The 26183-nt window shown below is 37.4% G+C and overlaps 1 protein-coding gene across 3 annotated transcripts in view; it reads right to left on the bottom strand.

Annotated features, from left to right (window-relative positions):
* Positions 1-26183, bottom strand: part of SDK1 (sidekick cell adhesion molecule 1) — a 416540-nt gene that overhangs the window by 187351 nt on the left and 203006 nt on the right. For all 3 annotated transcript variants that reach the window (XR_007504567.1, XM_049791764.1, XM_049791765.1), the window contains exon 6: positions 24784-24917. Coding sequence is in view for 2 of the 3 variants with exons in the window: in XM_049791764.1 (XP_049647721.1) it covers positions 24784-24917 (134 nt within the window). In the remaining variant the exon portion in view is untranslated. The remainder of the gene's footprint in view (positions 1-24783; positions 24918-26183) is intronic.

The raw sequence follows: 26183 nt of genomic DNA, 5'->3' as shown, positions 1-26183 counted from the left end.
AGCATAAGATTTTTATTTTTTTTTTTTTTTTTACTGAAAGGGTGATCAAACACTGCAAAAGGTTGCCCAGAGATGTTGAGGACTCTCCATTCTTGCAGATGCTCAAAACCCAACTGGACACGGTCCTGAGCAACCTGCTGTAGCAGGGGTTGGACTCCAGAGGAGCCTTCCAGCCTCATCCATCCTGTGATTCAATGATTATTAATTCCTCTCAGATCACCAGGCTGTTGATGTGTGATCTATATTCACTACTGGAAATTAAAGAGAGCAGCTGCAAACACTTAGAAACCTGACTGGTTATAAGAATACTTCCCCTTATAAAACACCACAGAGAAAACTCTATTTTTCCTCTTTACACATCCTCCACCTGAGTGAAGTAAAGCATAAACATGGCTCTTTTTAGCCATCCTAATTCTGACAAGACAGCAATGACAGACTTAATTACTAATCAGTTTGCATCAGAAATTTTCAGACCAAATGCAAAGTGCTGTATCACGCATGCAGTTTAATATAGCCAGAACCAAAATTTTTCTTATTTCAGAAATGTCTTTTTTCCTCAAAATTATCTAGCCAGAGACTGTTGTCTTACTACAGTGTTCCCTTCCAGGAACATTATTTCCTCATTATAACCCAGCTTCCAGGTTGAAAATGAGAAGAGGAAAACTCACAGGTTGCCTGAGCCTCTACTAATTATTGAAGAATCCCTGCCTGCCCCAGTGCCATGTTCAGACAGCTTGTCTTCGCACTTCTGAGAAGCAATGAGAACTCCATGGGAAAACAGTAACACATTTTTGTTTTGTTTAATAACAAAACAAATCAATTAGATTAGTAATGATGGCCTTGGCCCCTGGCACTTCTGAGGAACTTCTGGGGAATTAACAAGCAACCAGCACTTATGGCCTAAAGCAAAACTCCTCCAGGAGGCAGGTAGCTAAATGAGTAGCCTAATTTTCAGTAGTATTTGCTTCCCAATGGGGAAGAAAGTGAGAATAACGAAACAGAGGAATTTGGATAAAAAACCTTTTTTTTTCCCCATCAAACAATAATAATTAAGCCCCTTCTTGTAATTTATCAAAGTTGTGACACCAGACTAAGCAGCTGTCATTGCTGTTCAGTGTAACTTCTGCATTTCAATGGAAATGATTTTGGAGTTCAGGACTTGTACATTTTTTTATAGTTTAAGGTGCTGCTACAACAAAATCAGCAAATCAAATAAAGCTAGCATGCTGTTTAGGGCTTGAACTATATATGCCCTGTACAAGATCTTAAGTATAGCTAATATACATTTCATTTCCAAAACAAAGTTAAAAAAACCCATGCATATGTGGAAAAAAGAATAATGATTTCTAGTATCTAATTTCCCATACAAAAGGATATGGACAATGAGAAATGCATTATTTAAAAACAAAAGGGCTATGTTCCAGCCATAGTCAGGCACTACGAAGATTTCGGCTACTTTTATAATTGGGTTAATTTAAAACACTATCTACTTACAAAACATTGCATGCAAAATGTATTGTGCAGAATAACTACCATTTGTTTTGGTCACATCAAAATATCACTCAAAAAAACATTGGGGTTTTTTTTGTTTTTTTTGGCTGTGATCCTGTAAAGCACCATCTTCTCCCCGAGACAAAAAAAATTATGTTGTAGAACACATAATTCATCTTGCCCCTGGATAAAATGACCACTATGAAACAACCCCAAAACTTCTACCACAGAGAAGAAACAATGTACGTTATCGCAAGAAAAATCTAAGTTCCTTGACAGCACTTTATCGAAACCCAGTGGTTAAAGCCCAAATAATAGTATCTTGAATAACGGTTTTTCTTCATCATCCTAGGAGCCAAATTATGCAATATTATAAATCTAAGATTCCCAGAAAGAAGTTTGTCACCTATACCTTGAAAGCTTGTCCTTTAAAGACCTAAGTATCGCAACAATTGCTAAGCTAATCAGTCTGTCCAGGTACTGCGACTGGCAGGACGATGCCACGATAGACACAACTCTCATGCGATAGCACTAAACATAACAGAACTGCGCAATAAAAACCTTTTTCCTGGCTTTTACCGGATTAAGTGAAAATCTTAACATGGATTTTTTTCCTGTTCTACTTTAGTGTGTGTTTGCATTTTTTAAGTTGCATTTAATATTTTTCTGTAAAAAGTTAGCAGTGAGAGACTGGCAGGCTGAGGATCTGTATGAAATGGAGTATACAGTAGTGTTTTCTTTTGGGGTTTGGGGTTTTTTTGTTTATCTTTTTTAAACTCCCATTGCTTTAAATAGGAGGCTTCATGGTTTGGATGCTGTGGATTGCAACATAACAAAAAAAAAAAAAAACCAAAGCGAAAAGTTAGCAATTCCTAGCAGATGCTTCTAGAAGAAAGGGTTTGTTTTGTAGAAGGCAAAATGTTAATATCCTTTGCGCATTTCTTAACTTTAAGATGTTATCAACCATGAACATGAGAAGCAAGAATACAGAATAATCTCATAGGACTAACCAAAATGTTTGCTATAGGGACAAAACCGAAAACTCCCTAACACTTTTTTCTCCAAACGCAAATACAGCTGATAACGTTTTCTCATGAGATGAGCCCACTATTAACATCAACTTTTGTATGAGTGTCAGCTCTGCCTTTTTAGCACTTTTAGACTTCAGTCTCAGTGACAGACATATCTTTCACCATTTCTAAACTTGAAAGCATTGCAGAATTAAGTTAAATGTGATAGTAAGCAGCATCATTTACAGCATTACAGCATCGCCTTTTTAAGGTGTTCAGAATGTCAGCTTTCAGTAAACAGCTAAAAAGCTTTTTCACCTTAGTTCAGAAACAGAAAAAAATACTTTTGAAGTGTTTGGGGTTTGGTTTGGGGTTTTTTTTGAGAACTAAAATTGTGGCAGATTGAAGTCACACCAGAAAAATACATTCCGGGGTCCAGTAGCCTCTCTCCACTTTGCGCATCTGTCTGGCATGTCAAGACCTAATAAGAACAGAGATATGTTTTCACCATTACTCGGTACAATCCTTCTGCCCTCCTGTTCACCTACTGATCCCCAGAAACAGCCTCTCTGTTGCTATTGTACAAGCCCTGGCTGATTGGTGGCACTCTCTCTCGCCCAGCATTTTCCAAAATAGCCTTTGTCTGCCGTGGCCATCCTGCTGCCCTAACCAGCTGTTAGAAAATGATCAAAATGGGCCAATTATTACTCCAACCAAGAAATATTCTTCCACCAGGAATAAGAAATCACATACATATCGCCAGCCCCAAAGTACACAAGGAAAATTACGTTCATTAAAAATCTTTTCATAATGACATCCTTACTATCAAAAGGCTCAGAGATGATTGACCTTGGTGTCCAGGATTAAGCCAGCATTATTTTTCTTGATTACCAGCAGCAGAATAGTGGGGAAATTATAAAGCCATTGAGAGGATTAATACAGCCCTGATCTCTCTCTCCTGGCTCTTTATCTCAAGCGATTAAAGTTCTCTAGAAAAAAAAAATAGTCGTGTAGCATACGCCTGCTGCCATGGAGAGATACAGTATCAGCTCCATGCATCAGCTCCACATGACAGCCAGGGCAAAGGTTAATTATGCATTCTGTATATAGTTTTAATCACTTTAATCAGATCACCGCTCTGCTCCATCTCAGGCTGTAACTTTCTAAAAGCAAGAGAAGCACTTCAAGCATGGCAATGTTTGTTTTAAACAAGGGGAGGGGGAGGAAGAGGAGGAAACACGCTACATTAACCACAAACAAAAAAGACAGTGCAAAACCTATCGACCGAACAAGAAGACTAAGCCCGATCATTTGTGTGAACAGAGGCAGAATGGCACAGAGCGGTCAAACAGAGGACGTAAGGTCCTTTTCCAATTTAGAGATATACCCAGATAGCTTTCTGAGACTCTGGAACAAAGCACGTTCTCAACCCACAGTCTTCATGATTCTCTCCACCTTCGTCTCTGTTTTCAGAGCCTTACTCCAGCAAAGGCAAAGAAAAACAAGTGGAATAATTGCACAGTAACAGGAAAAGCCACGTTAAAAGAGACGGAACTAACTGGTTGGAAATCACAGGAGTCATAGCTCTCTACTCTGACATGGGAACAAAGGACCGCTCCTTTTAAAACTTCTGCTGTGATTATTATAAGCTCTATTCAGTGTTTTGTGCTTACATCTTACACAGACAAATCTCTCATTTAAGGGGAATTTGGTTTGAGAAGAAAGAGTTGAATAGGGCTCTTTTTTTTTTTTAATTAAGGAATATTGGCCCTCAGGATGAAGGGAGGAAGTGCCATCCTTGGAATGAAGTGGGAGACAGAAGTCTGCCTTTGTTCCCTTCAGAGCATACAGAGACATTGTTATATTCTATTTAAATGTTTTCAAAATGGGTGGCATGAGGAGAGCGTTCAGGCTTCTCACCAGCAGCCAATGTTTATTACAACATTCAAAAACACCAAACATGGATGGGTTCTAACTTTTAACAATATGATCTCCATGCCAAACATATCCTCATTACAAGGCTCTTTCACATCACCAGACATCCTTTTAATACGAGGCCACGTTTTCCCTGCCAGATACAGTTTTCAGGGTACTTCTACTTTTATGTCAGAAAGCAGAACACCAACAATATCATTCATCCCCAAATAAGCTCCTTTTTACAAAACCATCCAAAATATTTGACAATTCTTGTGGACTCAAGGCTTCTGCAGTGTTTTATCGAGCAAGGACAACCCTTAAAATTAATTTATTTCCTTTTACTTCATAGCAGCCCATCAATTCTTCTCTCTATAACATTTTGGATATACCTGGCTATTAACAGGGGACTTTAAAAGTGTGTAAAGATAATTTATTAATTTTATTTTTAAATCCAGCCATCTGGAACTATGAATATATTTAGCAAATTACATAAGACCAATATTTAACAAAATCCTCCAGGCCTACCCAGAGGAGAACTCCATCATCCAATAAACCAACTTATCCTTAATCCTAAGGCTGTCATATTTTGTTGGTCCTCACTTTTTCCCAGGTGCATGAACAAGCCCACATTTGAATACCTTTTATTTCTGCTTTTTCTTCATAATCAAGAACCTATGTATTTTACCTTGTAAAATCCAAACAAACAAGAAAAAAATCATGTTTTGGGGGTCAGGAAACAGGAAGGAGGAAGGAGACACACCAGAGAAGTTTTCCTATGCCTATTTCTAAAGACAGTTCCAGATCTCTGACCTCAAACCTTCAGAGAACTATCTAGCTCTGGAAGTGGTCTCTACATCTTCCTGTGCACAGATGGAGAATGACTTTTTTCTAACAGTTACTGAGCACCCAGGTGCCAAAGGCAGCATAAGACAAACCATGTCTTCTCACTGTCTGACCAAGTTTAAAATGGATGCCAAGAAGAGTAGATAGCCTTTTAGCAGCACCTATTTTTCTACGGAAGAAGTTGTCACAGTTAGGAGGCACAAAGTTCTGGTTCGTTTTAGAATAGAGTTCTTCTTCACCTGTATATGTCTGAAGCCAAATACCTCAACCAACTGGAAGTGAAAGACTTAAAAATTACTTTTCTGACATTAATTGACAAACCAAAACATTTGACTTTCCAAAAAAACCTGTATGGTGAGAGCATTGGTCATGTCCATTGTATGGTGGCGTCTCTCTCTGGGGGGAAGAAGCTGGGGGAGCTGAAAAAGACAACAGGATAATTCCAGGGTTCTGTCAAAACTGGAGTTAATAAGGGCAGGGTCAATTCCAAATGTCACCATCTCTTTATGTAACAAGCACTATTGCAGTTCTAAGATAAAAACGTTCCCAGCTCAAAGATTTTGCAAGTTGATATTATCGCTATCAGAAAAACCACTTTAGAGCTCAGCAAGTAATGAAACACCTTTCAAAAGCAACTTAAGAAGAGGGGAGGTAATAGCAGGGGAAACGACTTTGCTTCTCAGGAAAGATGCTGCTTTCAATAAATAAAACAAATGGCAAAACAAAACAAACCCTACTGCACAGAGAATGACCTTTAAGTGAGTTTAACCTTAGTTCAGTGTAAAGGAAATTAAAGTTTGTGGTACTGATGCAGACATAGTCAAAAGCATCTTGTGCTGGCAGCAAAAATTCCCATTGCTGCTTTTCTTCTGACCTTTTGCATCTAGTAGAAGAGAGGAAAGAGAAGGAAGACCGTCTGGATTTCCTGTAGACAAGATGTCTGCTAACATACATCATGACCCAGCTGGCAAATAAAGAAACCTTGCGATAGTCATGGTAAACGAAAACCTGTATTGCTAATACTATTTCACTAGGTCAGGTAGTAACTCTGCATATACTCCCCATTCTCAATAATCTGCTCATTGTCTCTGAGGGAAATCAGATTTAACATTTATTTGCACTTCAGTTACTAGAGGAGCAGACTGACTGCAGACTGTCCTTTTTCCCCAAGTCATTAGAAAAGCAGCCTTTCTAAGTTTGTTTCCCTAAGAAACTTGTTCTTCCATTTCTTGATATGACATTTGTCCAAAATGCTGTGTCCATCAACCCAGGAGAGGAAACTAGCTCTGGCAGAAGATAAGACCCCTACCTCCCACCTGTTCATCACCTATTGCAATTTACTCTCTTCCTCGAAATATGTGCTCTAGGCATTTTCTGGTCTCACGCAAATGTCTTCTCCTTCCACAATTCAGTCTGCACAGTGAAACACTACCATGGCCAATCTACTCGAGACATCCTTTCCATTAATGATTTCGGAATCCTATGAGAAAATGATAGCGAGGAGGAAGAGGAATTTTTGAAATGTTTTCAAGGTAGTTGTGATCAGTAAGAATTCCAGGTCAACGACCCAAACAAACACAACAGATACATCCCTAGAGAAACTGAATTTATTTTTTTTAAATAAGATTCCTCAGCCACTGTATTTCCCATATTAAGAACCTGCGTGGAAGACTGCTAGAATAACACCTTATCCACAGAAGAATTCCACTGCAACATATTTGAGTGGTGCAACACCTATCAGGGACTTTGGATGACACTAAACTAAGAACGTTACTACAGCCACAGAACCACTGACTCTCTTCTCACAGTAACTCCACAATACCTTCATAATGCTTCACGATACTGTTGACAAACTTGTGGCGATACCCACACTGCTCAAGTGGTCTGAAAACAAAGCACATCTGTATTGTAGATGCCAAATTGGGTTACAGTCTGAAACTTGCTCCATCCTTCAAATACATCACGAAATCTCTGCCCAGTTAGACCTCAGGGTGCACAGTAAGTGGATACACAACTTGTCAAGAGCACTTAAAGCCTCAGATGAGTTTAAATAATTTAAACAATCTTGTACATTCCTGCAGATAAGAGTATACCTTTGTTTTGGAACTCCTATTTTACTCTGTGATTTGCGTTAGTCTCCTAATCACAAAAGTTATCTATGTGAGACGTGTTTATGTAAGCCTAGAGATATGTCCGTGGCCTGATCTTCACATGGTCAGTAATCTGCACAGCATTCCACAAATGCAACAAATTCCCAGTTTTAAACAAGTGCTCTGTTAGATTTTGTGAAGCTGTGCAAGGAAACCCAACACTGATCATTATCTGCCCTGCTGCTCTCTGTAAGCTTATATAGCTAGAATAAAGCAAGTTGTCATTTCTTCTATGTACAGAAATATCTGACTCTTCAGAATATCACACTCTTGAGAAGTAGTAATTTCCCCCCCTTCCTGACCTGCACTGGGCTGGCTTTGGCAACCTGGACATCTCCAAAGACTTTCCCTTGCAAAAACGTACTTATTCACCTAGCTAGACTAGGTAACAAAGGCAAATAACTTAAGTACAGATATTTCTTGCCTCAGAAGAGGAAGGTAGTGTTCATGGAGGATCCTGCCAGAAGCAAGATAAACCAGCAACTCTAGGTAGCATACAGTACTGAATTAAGAGAGTATTAACACTAAGGGTCCTTAGGGAGCATCATATATTTCTCTCAAACATACCTATCATTATGGATTTTCTTAATTTAAAAATGAAATGCAGCAGACAACACCAGTAATAATTACCTTTATGATAATGCCATAACCCATTTTATTGCTCTGAAAGTCAAATATATTTATTAAATCTGCATAAATTACAATACTATTAAACTCTAATTTACGTGATACTGTGTAAATGAGAGACTGGTTGGGCCTTTATACTAGTGTGTTCTAGCAGATAGGATGTAATTCATATTTGTACAGTGACTATACTCTTAGTTTATTTCATAATAACATAACTTACATTTCAAAACATACTAAGCCATTAATCAAGTATCACCAACACTATAAAATCAGCCTTCTGTAAAGTAAATGTGGATGAGGCAGCCTTATTTCTTGCTGATCAAATAAAGTTCAGTTTTCTTAAGGAGACAGTTTCAATCTCACTTGACTGAAAATTTTGTTCAACAGTATTTAATAAACCCAGTAGTGCCAAGTGACACACACACTATGTAGAAATGATACCATTTATAGAAGTTATATGGTACATTTTCCAAAATCAGTGATTGGTGACAGGCTTGTTTACCGCTCATTAAGAAAAAGAGAGGTATCACTCCTGCTGGATACTAGGAAGGTTTCTTGTTTACTTTTCCTTCCAGTTACGGTAATTGACCTATAAGTCACCAGAGTTCTGGGCATTTATTCTGAACTTTGCACAGAATGCAGCAACAATCCTTCAACGTGGCAGCTAAATATGTCAGGATTAACATTGTGCTAAATATTCAAACACTAGCGTTGTAAGCTGGGGGTTTATGAGAGGTTTTATGCAATTTGTGGATTCTGATCAGATCTGGGACGATATAGAGGGTAAGTAAAGGTCTGTCACAAATCTCTCTGCTAAGCTGAAAATAAAAATCCTACCAGACCTAAAAGTCTGGCTTGAGAAAGACTTATGTAATAAGTTTGGGATATTTCTACAGGCTCTTCTCATTTGATATCAAGCAAAATACCAATAACTTAAAGTAATACCACTTGGTAGCGGGAAGACACCACCGCAGGATAATTAGACCATTAGTTTGATCGCACAGAGATGCTTTTCCCTCTCTGCTTTCTAGAAAGGTTGTCATCATATGGGAACTTAAACCGTTAATTCGTGGCTTCTAGAAAGGTCAAGATTATTTTTTTGTGATTACTAGATATAAGTACCCAATACATGCTTGGACAAGTAACTGTAAATGAGTCTCTGCCTTGAAAATCCAGAATCATTTTAAGCACAGGGAGGAAAAATACTCCCAGTACCAGATCTTGCACAGTACACTACAGAGCTGTCAGGCAAGTCTCCAAAGCTCAATATACAGTACTTGTATGACAGTTGTTAACTACAAACCTCTTCCAAAACTGTCCTAGCAAACTTCTACATTGTACCCTGCAAACCCTTGGCAATTCAGTAGCTGCCTCAAATCGTTTTTCAAAGCAGATTTCTCCTTTTACATAGCGATGGAACAAACACAAACTCTTCTAATTCAGTAATCAGGACAGATAATTACATCCTCTTAATTGTTTTCTTTTTCCAGCTTAGGTTCATGTTGATGGGAGATGGTAAAATTAGTCCATGAGCCATCTGAAGTTTGCCGCTTGCTGATTAAAGCCTTAATTGATTCAGAATGTTTTACAAATCAATCTCTGAATTACTTCAGGATCATGGTGGCGTATTGTAAAAAAAGAATTCACACACACACTCCCCTTGTGAATGAGAATCACATTCCCATAAATCCTTAACTGCATAAACAACTTGGTTATGTTGTTTTCAAAATTGACTGTTCGGTAAAATCATAGTAAAATGGCAAAATGAAAACTACTTACAATAGTAACCTGCTGTGACTTACAGAGAATTCTTATTCTTTCCTAAGCTTACTTTGTAATTTCTGAATGGATTACATGTGATACATTCTTGAAAAAATAATAAAAAAAAAAAATAACGTAACCGTCCCCATCTTCTGCAAAGCTCATAAAACTGTGATCTACAACCTGATGGAAGCAATGCATTCAAAGCCATATGTGTTGCTGTGATTCAGCACACTCCTGCCCTCACTCAGGATCCGCACTTTTCATTGAGATCTTATATTGCCTATCATGCAGTTTTGGTGAGCTTTGCACATTTCCAGAGACTGCTCCCCAGGATTCCTTTCTGAAATGGATTTTAAAGTTCCCACGGTGATCAAGGATGAAAAGGAGAGATATCTTACATTGTTCTCGAGGCCTTATCAAAAGGAACAGCGCTGCCTCTGAAGGCAAGCCCCCTCCTTCCATATTGCTGAATTTGCAGAGGACAGAGTAGAGTACGAGACAACTTTGATGCAAACCTCTCTTCCTTTGCAATTGATTGTTCAGTTCAGCTCACCTTTACCTCATTCCAACCACAAGCCCACTACAATTAAGGATGTAGAGACCACTTAAACCACACCGCTGTACCTTTCAAAAAGAAAAAAAAAAAAGGGGGGGGGGCAGGCTTCTGGCATATATTTCAAAAGCTGACAGATTTCACAAAATGTCCTATACTTTGTAACACACACAGTCTACAATAACTGTATCCCCCCGCCCTCTTCTTTTTCTTTTTAATAGCTATATCTGGAAAACATAATAGGACACTAAAATGAGCTAAACTGCAGAACCATTTGATTATAGGCCAGTGTTTTTCCAGAGACTATTTCTTCTGGAGACAGAAGGGTCATCAGCACATACAGGTTTGCTGGTTTGCTGTTTGCACTCATTCACAAAACTTTCTATAAATCATATAGCTTATGCTGCACCATGAAGGTTAAATTTACTTTTGAACTTTGTTATTAAAAGATATGACTGGCAAACTTTGACATCAAAAATATTACTTAGGTAAATAATATTCACTTCTGATGAATATTTAAAAACTACCACCCAGTTAAGGATTAGAATTTATGACAAACACAGTATCTTCAGTATTAACACAGAAATGAGTTTTGTACTTCCCATTCCACTGGTATACGGTGTTATGAGACATGTGTAAATACTGTATTAAGATACTAAGTAGTCATCAAGGTTGCTCATGACATTGTGAAACGAAACTGAAATGACGTACCTGATTCACACAAAACTAAACCAGGATAATTGACCTGTTAAGACCCAGTCTTTCAAAGACTGCAGTAAAGTTCTGTCAGCTGCCTTCATAAACCTATACTTTAAACACACATTCTCCTTTCCATAAAATAGCTTTATTGCTTTCAAAGTAGCAAAATATAGCTCTGAAAAGAAGTTGCCTTAAAGAAACAGTGTTTGCAAAGGCTTACAGGAAAACAGCTTGGTTGTTATTCACAGTAAATTCATAATTTGTATGTTTTTAAGTTTCACAACTCGGAAATATTTTGACAAAATTAAAAACACCTCCTCTGGTATGTGCAGTGAAAGAATGAACCAAGAAAAACACTATCTACCTGCATCTGCTAGCCATAAACTCCAGATAAACAGTGTTATTTCATCCCTCTCCTTTGTGAGCACATATGCTATAGCATCTCATACTGCCACACTAATTAGAGGTCTGTCACTTCTTCCATTACAAACACCCTTGGAAAACATTTGTAACAATCTTGTAAAAAAATTATCTGTGAATTTTTAAAATTACACTGCTTTTTCCATCTTTAAACCAGGAAGAAAAGCCCTCGTCAAGTAGCCCAGCTGACTATTTCTGTGGCACTGGTAGTGGCAAGGCATTGACACCATTACAAGCTACAACAAAAATGCGTAACTGTCCCAAACTCGTTTTTTTCAAAATAAAATCTGCATTATACTCAAGACAGGAATTCAGCAGTTACTATTAAGTCCAAAAAGGTCTGCCAGATTCCATAATATTTCTCCTCATTAGCCTGTGAAGTGCAAATTGCCCTCTTCATCAACGAACACACCAGATCTGTCAGCCACAATTTCATCAAAGGCAGTCTCCTCTCCTCTCCTCATCGCATCTAATGTAAGTCTTTGTTTGCTGACGACATGGCCAATAGTACTAGTTTTCAAATGATCCCAGGCCCTCAAAGTTGCAACACACCATAACAATCATATAAAAAAAAAGTATTCGATATCCTTTCCAAAAAGCAAAGTGGCAACTGATAAACCAAATTCTATCAAGATGCTTTCAATTTTAAACAGTCTGGCACATTTACTATGCTTATATTTCATACAAGACACTTCTTGAAGAGTTAAAACTTACATGTTGTCTTGAGGGTGGAAAAACATTGTCATATTCTAATTCACTGTGCCTTTCAACAAGAAAAATCCGCCTCTTTTTTTTTAATTCCTCATAACTTCTTGGGTATTGTCTCTTTGCATTACAAGGTGGAACTTGTCTTTCCACAGTTAAAGAAAAGTGCTGAGCATCTGTTTAGACCACCTACCCTTTAAGAACACACCTGCTGCATTGACTAGCAATGAACCAATAATAAATGTTTGAGTATTTTTTTTAGAATAGCTTTTTAAAATACTTGCATAGTACAAATGTTTTCGTCAAGGTGGCCATAGACCAGTTCCTAAGCCAATACGGCTAGAAATAAGTGTTAATGCAGTGGAATAAGCAGAATTCTCTTTCAAATTTACCAAGGGAATACCCATAAGTGAAATAATATTAATTTAGATGAAGAATCAATGCGCAACAAAACCACTAATGTAACAGTGACCACAAAATTCAGGCAAGCAGAAATATTTTCTGAAAGGGAAAAAGCTCCTCAAATGATTAAACAAATTATTCCCGTCACACCAAAGGTAATAAACAATAATTGCAAAATGCATTTATATAAATCTTCACAATAAATCCCATGGTGTTTTACAGTTTAAGAGAAGATTAGATAGGTCATCATGAAGTTTGAGATCAATACAATAATAATATGTTGAAGTATAAGCAACCATACAAAATTCTTCTATTTGAAAGCATGAAATTAGTCCAAAAGTGATGAGTCTATAATCACACTATGCACAAGAAAACAATCCCTCAGGCTCTAAGTTCACAAGCTATTTAAACATATGTGAAAGCTCTCTGCACTTGTATTAAAATACACATGTAAGTAAGCACAGCTCAAAATGAAGACTTTTTTTGGGGGGGAGGGGGGGGGTTCTTCTACCTTTACCTTTGTTTGCATCTCAAGTTTCCACTCTAAATTACAGAACAAAATGAACCTTAGATTTTTCAACTAAAAAGAAATAATTCCCACATAGCCTTTGCTTTGTGAGATAAAGTTCACCAAATGAATTTAAGTCACTCCACAGTAATTCTTGGCCTCCTTCCAGGGTGATGTGGAAAGGAACATTTGTCATAATCACTTACAATTGGAAAAGAACAGGAAAAGATCACTGTTAATGACACAGCATCGCATGACATAGGGGACTTTGCAGACCTATCACTGCTCAACGATGACAGCGATGGACCTGGGATAACATTCTCTATAAAAGAGGAGCGAGATGCAGCAAGTTCTTTGCACAGAGGGACTTACAGCCTAAAAATGGCAGATATTTAGTTCCACCTCCTTCAATACAATAGGTCCACATGAATTATTTTGCTTCTTGGGGTTTTTGGTTGGGTGGTTGATTGACTGGGGGGGTTGGATGAGCATAGCATGCCTGCGAGATCCTCTTTGTATGCAATTATCCTCAGCATATTCACTTTTCAGTTTCACAGGCCTTTTTAGCTAGCTTTTACAGACTTGATTTAATATTCATAATCACCTTGAAAAGGCCATCTGCAATTTTAATCACTCACTACCAATTACATTCTTTAACAGCTATGACAGTATCACTCACAGCGATCTGATAAATCCACAAGGATAGCTGAAGGCAGCAGAGGGTGTGCAGTTTCTTTCCCAGCATTTGCAGAAGATAGAACGTTGCTGGCTTTTTAAGCCTTCACTGTCTTTCCTAAGTCAGGTTTATGAGCACATGGCTTTGCAGAGCGGATCGAAATATAGCCAACACGGAGTAAGTAAGAAAGATTTTCTTTTTATCCCTCCTTAGTGCTTAAGGAACAAGTGGGGAATAAAAAAAATGAAAAAAATTAAAAAGAGACCACCAGGCACAACTTCTCTTGTCTTTCCTTCTTCAGGCAACACACTGTCCACTGCGGTATTTTCCCTACACACAACAGCAGTAAGCTACTTGTTCTCTGCTTGTAAACATTTAACCACAAACACAGCTGGCCAAAAATTTAATAACAATTTTGCACAAACAGGGCCTTAGAGACTAGGACATGTGTGCACCTTCCTGGCTGCTGTGTTCCTTCGTTTTTATCACAGAAAGCTCACAGTCCTTTAAAGACACACTATTTAACGATGATGTTCTCCCAGATTATGGGAGTTGTAACTTTGTTCACACATTCCATAGCTAAAATGATGTATCCACCATAAAAAGGCAGAGTTTTGGATTATGGATTATTTTTAAGGGGCTTGAAAGTGTAGGCAATAGTCTGCACATGAAAAGAAATCGGCTTTTCTATCACCTTACAGCACAATCTGTAGGGGAAAAAAAAAATCAGAACTTGGATTACTCTGATGTCTATCCACTCCCTAGATACAAATGAGAATATGTGAAACTGAGTAGTACAAAAACGAAGGATAACAAACGTCCTGGATCGGCAATTTACAGCTCTCAGGGTACAACCAAGTGGACAAGAAATCGATGCAGCTTTTATGTACATCAGGTGAAGCAACCTGGGTTACAGTCGAGTCTGAATTTCTCTTCCTATTACAAATGGGGTAGGACGGTCCAATTATTCTACATTACTTTAAAATTCATAGCAAGTCCTTACTAAAAATCTAAAAAAGTTTCCAATACTAAGTTTTTTTCGTTAAAATTTGGAGAAAAAATTGGTTAGCTGATTTATAAAAAAACAAACCTAGTTGGACAGTTTATAAATGAGTAATTTTCATCTTGTCTACTGAACAAAACAACAGTAACAATCAAATTAAATACCTTACTTATCATAACATGTCTATACAAAGAACAATATTTAAAGTTTTATAGATGACCTTGAATCCTGCATGTCCTAACTCTCCAATGCTTAGGTTGCAGTTGTAAACACTGTTTTTCCATTTTTGTTCATACACAGGCTACTGTCTGCACTTTTGGAATTACTCAGACAAATCACATCTATCTGGCAGAACGATGACACAGACATGTGAGGAGTTTCTATCCTTATTCAGTTTTACTGTTCTGTGGTGTATATTGAGAAGAAATTAAAACCATCTTTAATATGAAGAGCCTTAAAAATGATAACCCTCAAGCAACCATATGTTTGTGAAAGCTCAAGATGAAAATTAGTTTTTGTAAATATGCTGGGGGTAGGGGGGGGAGGAGCTCTGCCATGCAGACCTTTAGCATATGTAATATAATCTTTAGGATATATTTAGGCTTTTGCAGTAACTGAGTAAGTGCAAAAGTTATTCTATTAAACATCTGTTTTGAGCATATTTATTATTCCTTATCTATACTGTTTATAAGATATTTCAAGCTTGCCTAATACAATGACAGTTTAAAGAACACCATCAAACAGTTCCTAAATTACTTGTTTTCTAAATTGAAGAGGGAGTCCTACTCCTACATATAAAAAACCCTACTGCTGCAAGTTTATCCAGTTCATAAGAAATAAAACGCTCCTTGCTATTTTCCTAAGCAAGAGCTTTGTTATCTTTTTACCGTCTTGTTCACAGACCAGCCAGGACAACCTGTCTCATTACAGAACAGTATAAAGCTATCACAGATATATATTACATAGATGTTTTTTCTCTAAATGTGATTTTTTTTTTCCCCCCCCTTAAAATACCATGTTTAAGCTAAAGCTCACTTCAGTAAGTTATAGATTCTTACTTTTTTTTTTTTCTTGGTAAAAAGCATCTTTAGTAGGGTTTACCAACTTTAAATAAATGAAAATCATACTTTAAATACACCCAACTGTGTAAAGATGGGAAACAAAGCAAAAGATTTCAAGTCAGCTACTTCGAATACTCTAGGAGTATGGCACAGCAGAACAGGACTCATAAGAGATCAAAAGGTAATGCTCAAAAGGGGTAAATTGATATGCGAGTCTCCAGTAGCTATTCCTTTTAAAGCTTCAGAATTATGATACTTACATAAACTGAAATGCAAAGCCCTTTACAAATGCCTACAAATCGCTATACTTCTGTCTCCTCTTTTAGAAAGTGCATCGTATCTTGGGCGTACATGATAAGAAAGAAATAAACAGTTCTAGGGAAAAGATTGCTTGCCAGTCCTACAGTCCTGGGAAGTGGCCAACATTGGATGTTGCTTGACTTAAATCTTCTGAGTTTTATGATTTCTATTACTGTTATCATATTATTTATCTACTTACTAGATATTAATTTTCGTAATATTATCAGTACATATTAAAAAGTATTTCAAAAATCCCCAAATACTAAAACTTAAAACTACTGACAGCTACTACTACTCTCACACCAACAATTAGAACTAATCATGAGGACAAAGTATTTAAACAAGAGTGAGAAAATTAGTTCACTTCTCACTACAATGAAATAGAAGAGAGAAACCAAATAGAAATATTTTCATGGTAGAAGTGGTCAAGTTGGAATTGGACTATACTATCAATTTTACCATTTTCGCCCATGAAAGATGATTCAGTCTTGAGTAACCAGCATCATCTTTTTATGTCTGATCAAAACAATGGTTATTTCAGCAGCTTCCGTTCATCTTATTTCACAGTAGAGTATTAGTACAAGACTGACTGAAGAAAAACACCGATCAAAAATGATACTTTCTTGGTAAATTCTGCAGCGTTATTTAAAAAAAATTAGGTGAATCGGTGAGATCGAGAAGTCTGCCTGTTGAACTAGCAATACTTTTCTGTTCAGAAAAGTTTTCTGGCATTTCTCTTATGTTGGTCTTCCAACAAATCATCACAGTTTGTTCAAGATGGCATTTTCCTGGATGGCATGTATAATTGATGTATGTCACATTTTATAAAATGATTGCAAGGTAAATTCAATTTTCTCTTTTCCTTCTTTGTGTCCTCTAAGAAACTCTTATCTCCACATATCAATTACAGAGCAGTGACAGAGATAGGATACAAATCACTCCGATGAATGTAATAGCAAAAGTGATTAGAGATAAGGAGAGATTAATTGCATGTGTCAGATATAAATAAAAGGTTTAGGAGACAACCCAGGATTTTGAGAGAGAGTGTGTGTATTCCAGATCTCTTACAGACACAAACCCCCAAACCTTATAAACAGACAAGCGTAACAAGAAGCTATGTTAAAATAATAAGTTAGATTATAGAAACTTAAGCATTTGCCATTTTTTTAGAGCAGCATGCATAATGTATGTACATATGCCGAAGGAACATATGCTCAACTCGGGTGCATTTCCCTAGCTTCACCAGCTAGTGATGAGTCCCCATAACAACAGGGTTGTATTGTTGCATTTGGGAGAAAAGGATGGAACTATTCTTTCCATAAAACATGGATTTAAAGCTTTATTACATTTGTTGATGCAACATGATGAAAATTAAGTGCCAGATATTGAAATACGTTTTATGCTGATTTTGGCTGTTTAAGTTCTCTTCAACAGTGAGATTGAAAAAAATCTTACAGAAAGTTTATTGTATTATCTTTTCATTGCAAAAGACTACTAGCAGAGGAGACACTAGTTTCCTGGGACAGAGGCTGCAGCAGATGGAAAAGTGCGCCATGTGTGGCAATAGGTATCATCAAAAATAGTCCAGAGGAAGAAGAAACTGGAGACCAACCAATATTTCTGCTATCTATCAGAAAAAGCACCAATAGAATATTTGGGTAAAGCCAAAGAGTAGCTCAAGCTGTCACAGAGGTTTCTTGGCTCATCTTTATTATTCCCGCAGTTTAGCAATCTATCGTTTTAACCACAGGTTTCCCTCTATATCAGAAGAAAAAAGAATCATGGAAAAGATCTGGCTGAAGCTTTAAAAAAAAGAAATACCAACAATTAAATTTGGAGTCCAAGAATGCTGATAAATCCTGAACATCTGTTATTTCTTTGCAGTGTATATAAAATGATTCTACATTGCAATACAAGTATCACCTTTGCAGTAGATAATAGGGTAAACCATTGAGAATATCAGCTTCCACTGAAATTCCTAGCTCTGGATAAAGCTTAAACTAACATTTGTTCCAATATATCAAAACCAAATCTTTAACACTAACTCAATTTAGTCCTTTTTGTTATAGCTATAATTGTTATTAACTGCATCTGACTTAAATATATACATACATCTCATAAGCATAGTTAAGTTGTACTCAATCTATTCTCAAAATAATAAGAAACAAAGATACCCATTTAAAATTGTATGCCCTTCAGTATTGAAGCAGATTGGTGCTACAACTGAAGAAAAAGCATTAAGACAAAGTATTTTACCAGGGTATTAAAGATGGCATTTACACAGAATTTATCCTTACGGTTCAGTTTTAAATCCTGAACACTTCTACAGTCTCATTCAAATTAACTTTTTGGATAACAACAGAATGTTAAGTGACCATCAAAGTGAAAGGCACATATTTACTCATGAAACCACCCATGACACAACCACTAGGGTCTCCTTCCTGGAAATTCTGCTTGACAAAGAGAAAGCAAAGCCTGTGTAGAAAATGGGAAAGGAAAGAAATGTCATTATTTCAAAGAGTGACTTAAAACGACTGCAGAGAAGGCTGAGCTGTGCTACATTGGACTTCGCCAGTATTTGGTCAGAACCTCAGGCGATCATGTACAATCACAGCACAGAAATGCAATTTCATTTCATCCCATATTCCTTCTCCTTCCTTGCAAAAAACCCCAACGAAACAAACAAAAAAAAGGCAGAAAACCAAAGCATCATTGAAACACTAATTTCACCTCAACAGCACTGACCCCGAGAGGCTAAGCGAAATAAATTCCCTTGGCATGAACTAAAAACAGTCTGACAAGTTTATATAGCTTGCGTGAATTTGACCTCAGAATAGAAATATCTATTCCCTGGGGGTGCCAGCCCTTTCCTCCTTTTTTTTTTCCCCTGCCTACACCTGAAAGCTGGAACTAGGTATGAAAAATTCATGCAGCAGTGTGCTTGAAACGTATCCATGAAGGATCCTCAACATCTGCTGACTTGAACAAACCTTGATGGTTAATATGAAAAATTATGTTGGTGAAATGCTCTGTTCCAAAGAGAAAAATGTCTGCTCAGAATCTTCTGAAAACTTGTCTTCTTAACAAACCTGACAGAAGGATGTCTAAAGTAATATTCTACCAAATACACCAACAGGTAGTATACCATTTTTTTCCCCTCCAATTTCTTTCCTAACAACATAAAGAATATTTCATTTTTACAGACACTGAAACTGACCTAAACATCTTGTGCTATCATAAGAACCTTTCTTTATAACAGAAAAACAAACCAAAACTTTCAGTGCAAAATCTGTACTCTGCAAGTCTGAAATACGACTCTTCCCTTTTGTAAAATTTATGTTTTGATACATTACACTAAAGAACAAAACAGGTGCCAACCAGAGACAAACAGGGTCTGTTTAGCCTCATGTTAATGTCTGCCGTAGCGGAATAAAATTCTTCTTGTTGCAAGTGGAAGCTGGGCAGAACAACATGACACCCTCATATTTTAAATTAATTGCAATGCAACCAAGCCAGGAGTTTAATTTTCAGTCCCCAACTTTTTTTTTTGTACACTTTTTTTTTAAGCATTGCCAGTGCTCAAGGGAAAAATTTATCTTTATTAAATGATAATCGGCTTTATTATCTTTGACTCTTCAGAAATGCTGGCTGGCAAGGTTTTTAAAATTTTCATCAATCTTGTTTTCTGTTTTTACAAAGCCTGCATCAGAAAAAGACGTCAGTCTGCAGAACACTCTGTATCTCCTAGTGTCATGAATAGGTCTCAAGACTATCTAATTTACTAATAAATCTATTGAAGCGACATGCATCTCAATATTTCACAGCTTAACAAGAAGGTCCAGAAGCGAGGCCCTGAATCGCAGTTCCAGATGATTAGCGCTGCAAAACCAATTGAAGCAGGAGTATCTAAGCTGTCAGAACAGCTTACACATACCCACCTTTTGCAAACTTGGCATTTAAATCATTTACTGCAGACACTTTCTCAAATTTTTCATAAAATGCTTTGACTAAGGTCTGAAATAGCAGCGCATAGCGTTAAAAGTTTCTAAGACTGGGCCAACGCAGCTTACATCTACAGGACTGCATTGAAATCAATAATAGAAAAATTTCAGCAGGGCTTTTCGAACTTCTTCTAAAGCAGCACCAGAGTCTTGCCACATCGTTATGTAATAAAGTAACATGGACACACATTGCCTACGCCGTGGTGAATACCTCAGCCGGCTCCTTACCATGATAAAAAAGGTTCATAGGGAGTTTTTGGTGGTTTTTTTTTTTTTTTTACCCCCTCTAAAAACCCCCCACTTCTTAAACTCTGGACTTATATATTAGAAATCCTTACGGTTCTATTAAGAAGCTCTTAACACCCCTGCCCCCTCTTTCCTCCAAAAAAACACCTTCATGCATAAATAGCACAGCCTCCAGCAAAGTACCAGGTATCAGGTGTTTGGGTTTTTTTTGAGGTTTTGTTTGGTTTTTTTAAGTTCCATACTACAACCATAAGAGTTTGGTGCAGAGTTTCAGAGAAATTTAGCTGATACAGAGTATGGCCTCAAAGGAAATAAGACTTTTATGATGGCCTTACTTTAACGAACACTTTGATCTTTAAGTGTCCTGCCAACACTGGTAAGATGAAAAGCCTGTCACTTTACCCCCTGACAAGCCAGAGCCTTTAGGAAGAGATCTGACCATCTGCGTAGGTCTGTCTGTGGGAGAACGGGCACAAAAGAAAAAAGCCTAAAAAATTAAGGCTCCGTTTAAGAGAGTATAATCAAATTTATTGTTGATAGATGGAAACAGGAAAGAACATTAAGGATTTCCCAACTGTTTTTATTGAAAAGTAATATTTACATCTAAGAAGCTTGTGACAGCCCAGTGACATATTAACTCTCACACCTCTCTGGTTAAGTTGGGAAGTTCCAGCAATGCAGTTAATACTGAAATCCTCCAAAACAGTAATAGTGAATTTTCAACAGGGAGTGAATGTATTTGAGTCCAAAAGCAAACAGTTTTGTTACCATTTCTGTTGCCAAGCTCTTGACTTTCAGACTTTCCAATTTTCCCAGCCACAATTTTGTGTTATTTACATGAAAGCTGGGACAGATGGTTAAAAAAGAGGGGGGGGGGGGGGGGGGGGGGGGGCAAGATTTTCATTAGCTTGGTATACAGTTCAACTGATTAAGACATGTCATAAATTAGTCCTAAATTTAACATCTTGTACTAATTTCAGATATGATGTTATTCCCCATATGCTGCCTGTTGGACATAATTTTTGTTTCACCAGAGCCTGTCACCTCAGAGATGATCTAATCCTCTTGAAATCAGTGGAAACATGTCTCCTTGAAAGAAATACCATTGTTTTCAAGCATAGTTGGATTGGACCTTATGCTGTGACCTGGACTTTCAAATTAAGACACATGGTTTTAGAAGGCAGGCATGCAGGACACCACTGTTTAAATAAGCTAGGAACTCTGCTGTTAAGGAAAAATACTGCTCAATATTTGGATCTTCTGAAAGAGCGACCATATCTGTTGGCTAATTCATCTTTAGTGCAAAGCATATTTAAGGAATGAACTGTCACAGTAACATGTACTGGATATGTATCTGAAGACACCAACGTGTCCTAAAGATCTCTTAGTTTTCATTAAACCCAGGCATTCTCATTCCTATGTTTTCAATGTCTGACCAACCTCAGAATGTAGAGAAAAACAAAGCCAAGCACAGCAGAAGCAACACCGACAAGCCAGAAGGCTTTCTTTTGAAGCTATTTTCCAACTTCCATGCATTACGTTTGTAATCAGGGGGCGATGGCTGGATGTACAACTTTATGCTGTTTGGGACTTAATGAGCTATAGGTTAGACTGACAAGAAACAAAGAGTCTTTACCTTTAAATACTCAGAGCCCTACTAGAGAATTCATCGTGACTGTAGCTTTTAGACTGTATTTTTGAAACATGTTCAACATCCTCAAATCTTCTTATTCAACAGGTATCAAATATAGTTATTAATTGAAGGACAGTTTAGTATATTATCCAGATGTCACTCGAACTCCATTTACGTCCAGCCAATTCAAGGCATTAACTTTAATCTGCAATATAAGGCCCTATAACTCATCTTCTGCTATACCTTTCTCCTACTGTCACTCTTCTATTTCGGACCAGAACAGGACCGCTTACGGCTTTCTCAGCTGTTAGACCGATTCTGAAAATGTCCTCTTCCTATAGGCTGGAGCAAGTCTGACACTGATACCCTTCAAGGACTAACAAGCTACGCATATCTAACATGGTTCTCAGTGGATGACTGCCCTGGGAATTATCTATGGTTTTTCTTCCTTTTGCCCTCAATAAAACTGGCAATACGCTGGCTGCATGCTGAGTCATGTAGCAAGGTTGTACTCAATAATTAATATGTCATCTACTCACACAGAGATTAGATATTCCACATTACTTGTGGTTTATTTGATTTTGATTAAATTGTTTTTTAATTTTATACATGTCCTAATGGAAAACGACAAGTGTCATCACACTTAACACCTGATAAGATTCAGTGACAATTCAATGCAATATCTTCCATACCTGGATGTACCTTTAACAATCTGTTTCCAACCACTTGCTGGAATTCTTTATTACCCTTCCAAAATACATCATTTTTCTGCAACTATTCTCCGGATATTGGCTTAGGACTATATTTTTGCCTGATTATTTTCTGTTACGAGACCAAAAAGGTTTATTCACTTCTGTCTAATGTACCACATGTGTTTCTTCCTCAGATCAAAAGTTCAGAATGACCATGTTAATGTCATTTTCTTTACAGACACTGTAATGCCTTTTGGCCAGGGCCTTTTTTCAACACGCACAGCATTAATAATCCTGGATATCAAGATGACAATTTAAAAACCTCATTGGCTAATATTCATTTTAACAAGCAAATCCATTTTTGGCTTTCCATCTTGCCTCATTCTTAGTTTTCTTTTATCCATTTAATCTTTCCTATTTTTCACATTCCAGATAGACTTTGCATTCACGGTATCAAGTCTGTATGCATTTTGAAGTGTTTTCTTTTCCATATGCCCGTATTACCTTCTGCTTTGCATAGCACTTGTTATGCATGCATGATCACAGACTATTTCTAGCATTAATTAAGATATGAAATTAAAGCAGGAAGTACATTATTGGTCACACAATACAAACAATACAAATTTTCTTTAAAAATGAAATTACTAAAATGTTAGCAAACCTCTTTATACTGTCAGAAATAATAATGTTTACAATCTACGTACCACAGTACAGCCAGAATTCACGGGTGGATTTGGAATATTTTTTCCACTTCAGAAAGATACACATAAACCTCTGAAAAGTTCATTTAGTTTATAAACATATCTGGGGAGAAAACACAGGTTTGTCTCTTCTGCTGTCTGTTACCCCACACAGCTTCTGCCTTCACTGACTCCTAAGAGCCCATTAACAGGGCTTCCATTCTTTGTGTAAGAACAGCTAATCTTGAAATCTGATTAGGAATTTTTGAAGAAAATATGATTTTTCTGCTAATTAAATGTCACACAGGAACGTAATGTTTTTGTTGAACTTCTGACAAACCAACCTAAGCATGTTTCTGGAAGCAATTTGCCAGTTTCCCCGCTCAGAAACACAGACTCCCAAGTTTTGCGGTTGTAAGGAAACAAGCCATAGGGATCGTCTCAAATCTAATGGTATCCAAGATCAAGAGATCTTGGGCACCTCATCATGCCAACTGATCAAAAGTGTTGCATCTTCTAGAAGCCCAAACCGTAAGAGTAGCCTGTCAGAAAAGCTGCTGGTGTCATCAAAAATTTACCCAGGCATCTCCTCCTTGTCTCCACATAGAATCAAAAATAGAAAACTCCACACTCGTACAACAAACTAACATACTCCCTGTATCACTGCTACATTAAAAACACCTTTACCAAATACCCTCAGAAAAGGAGTCAAACCATTCTACATATTTACAATATTAATTTTTCATACAAACACATTTACTAAATGTTTTACAATAGTTTACACGTGCATATTTTTGCTGAATGTGCATGTTGGTATATTTAGTGTGCAGTCATCTTCCTGACCCTGTGGCTCTGCTGCTTTTCCCTCCCCTTTGCTGTAAAATCTACTCATGGAATACCTCTGCAATGGCAGGTGTTAATACAATTTGCGCAATGTAAAATAACAAGTAATAACAATGAAATGCATGTTCCCTGGGACCCTGTGATAACTCCAGGTAAAAATAATGCCATAGACTGGGAATAGACTCATTAATAAAATTGCACTCAGAAGAGTGACTTGTTTACCTATGCACGATGGAAAACAATACATTATAAACCCCTGCATTAAAAAGAAATTATGATCACAACTTCACAACAAACAGCGAGGGATATCATGTACCTGCTTTGCACAAAATAAAGCACCAGACAAAAGGCTTTGAGGGTGATTTGTCGAGGGCATACAGTCTCTTAGGCCCCTCTTATTGCACGAGGTGTTCAGTGTGCTCCAAACCAAGCGGAAAAGCTGACCTCCATTAAAGATCCAGTCCTTTGTAAGCAAGGCTCTTTTTATTAAGGCAGACTTTTATGAATACTGTCTGCAATCTCAGTATGACAGCATATTATCCAGAATTTGAATACTCACTTGCTACGCTGAGATGAATAAATGGACTTGTCTTGTTCTCCCCATTCTTTTCATTGACCGCCTGGACATAGTAGCCTCCTGCATCGGTCACTGATGTTTCAAGGATCACCAGCTGATTCTCCAGTGTGATGGCTCTATTTAGGAAAGAGAAAGAGATCGCGCTGAAACCAGAAGAATGTTATCCAGTAGGCAAAAACCATACAACACCTCAGACTTGACAGACTGATATATTCATTGGTCATCTAAATCAAGATGTTGGGGAATCAAAACCAGCCTGATTTCAAACACATTCACGAGTAATACTTAAGATCTTTGATGCCTCTAGGCCTTTTCTGTTTAGATCACGTAAGATGCTTATAGTGACATGCAGAAAGCTACAACATGTGAAGCTAGAACAGTTTGAATGGCAATAAGAAGTTACACAAGAAACGGCAAATGACAACAGAGACCGATAGCCTGCAAACTGCATCGTATGGGTTGACGACAGTCCTGGCAGTACGCTGCAAAGTCAGTTTTATTGAAAACCTTCTCAACAAGTGAGAGCTAGCTTATTAAAGACAGGCACTCAGGGAATAACAACACATAGTTTAGTGAAGAAAAAGTAAGCAAAAATCAAAGGCAGCAGAACGTCAGCAGGTAGACTTTCTGTATTTATGGCATAACTACTTATCTCAGCATCACAGACAAGAACATTGGCAAGATAGAGCCTAACTGATATACACAGATGATTTGTGTGTAGATAGGGAAGGAAGAGTTTTCATTTTATCTAAAGCAGGTAGGAAAGCACAACCCTGTAGTTAACACTGGTGCAGGCCTGAAGAAGTCAATAAATGTCATTGTACAACACAAGTCTACTCTTGCTTAGGGCTGCTACATAACAAATGTCCCTACAAACTCCCTTGTAGGCACCATTACCCATTTGCACTGCAATAGGGTTGGTTAGTTCGCATTTTACATTCTTCGATGGTCTTTTCTTGACTATAAAAGATAAAGGTTTAATCTAGAGACAACATATAAAAATTTAAGGGCTTGACTGAACAGGACATGTAAAATTTAAGGGCTTAACTGAACAGGACACAGGAAGCTCAAAAACCAGATAAGAATAAAAGAACACGTAAAGTTCCAGAGAAAGCCTGTGGAGCAAAGAGCTGACACTAATGCAGACTGGGACAGGCACAAACTTGGAAATCTGAATGCAAAACTTGGAGCAAGAAACTCCTACCTGCACTTACATTACTTGATGAGAAGCCCCACTGAGTTCGGCTGTGCTATTAGTCATATCCTTGAGCATGAGGTTGAAACAACATATAAAATTATTATACTGGATGAAACAAGTTCATATATCAATAGGCCTCAAAAAGAGTCAGTGCTAAGTCAAAGTATTTGTATACTAATCAATC

Source organism: Accipiter gentilis, chromosome 33 (genome assembly GCF_929443795.1).
Source record: "Accipiter gentilis chromosome 33, bAccGen1.1, whole genome shotgun sequence".
NCBI lineage: Eukaryota > Metazoa > Chordata > Aves > Accipitriformes > Accipitridae > Astur > Astur gentilis.
Note: the sequence above shows the minus strand (reverse complement) of the source record. Positions and strands in the feature narration are given on the sequence as shown.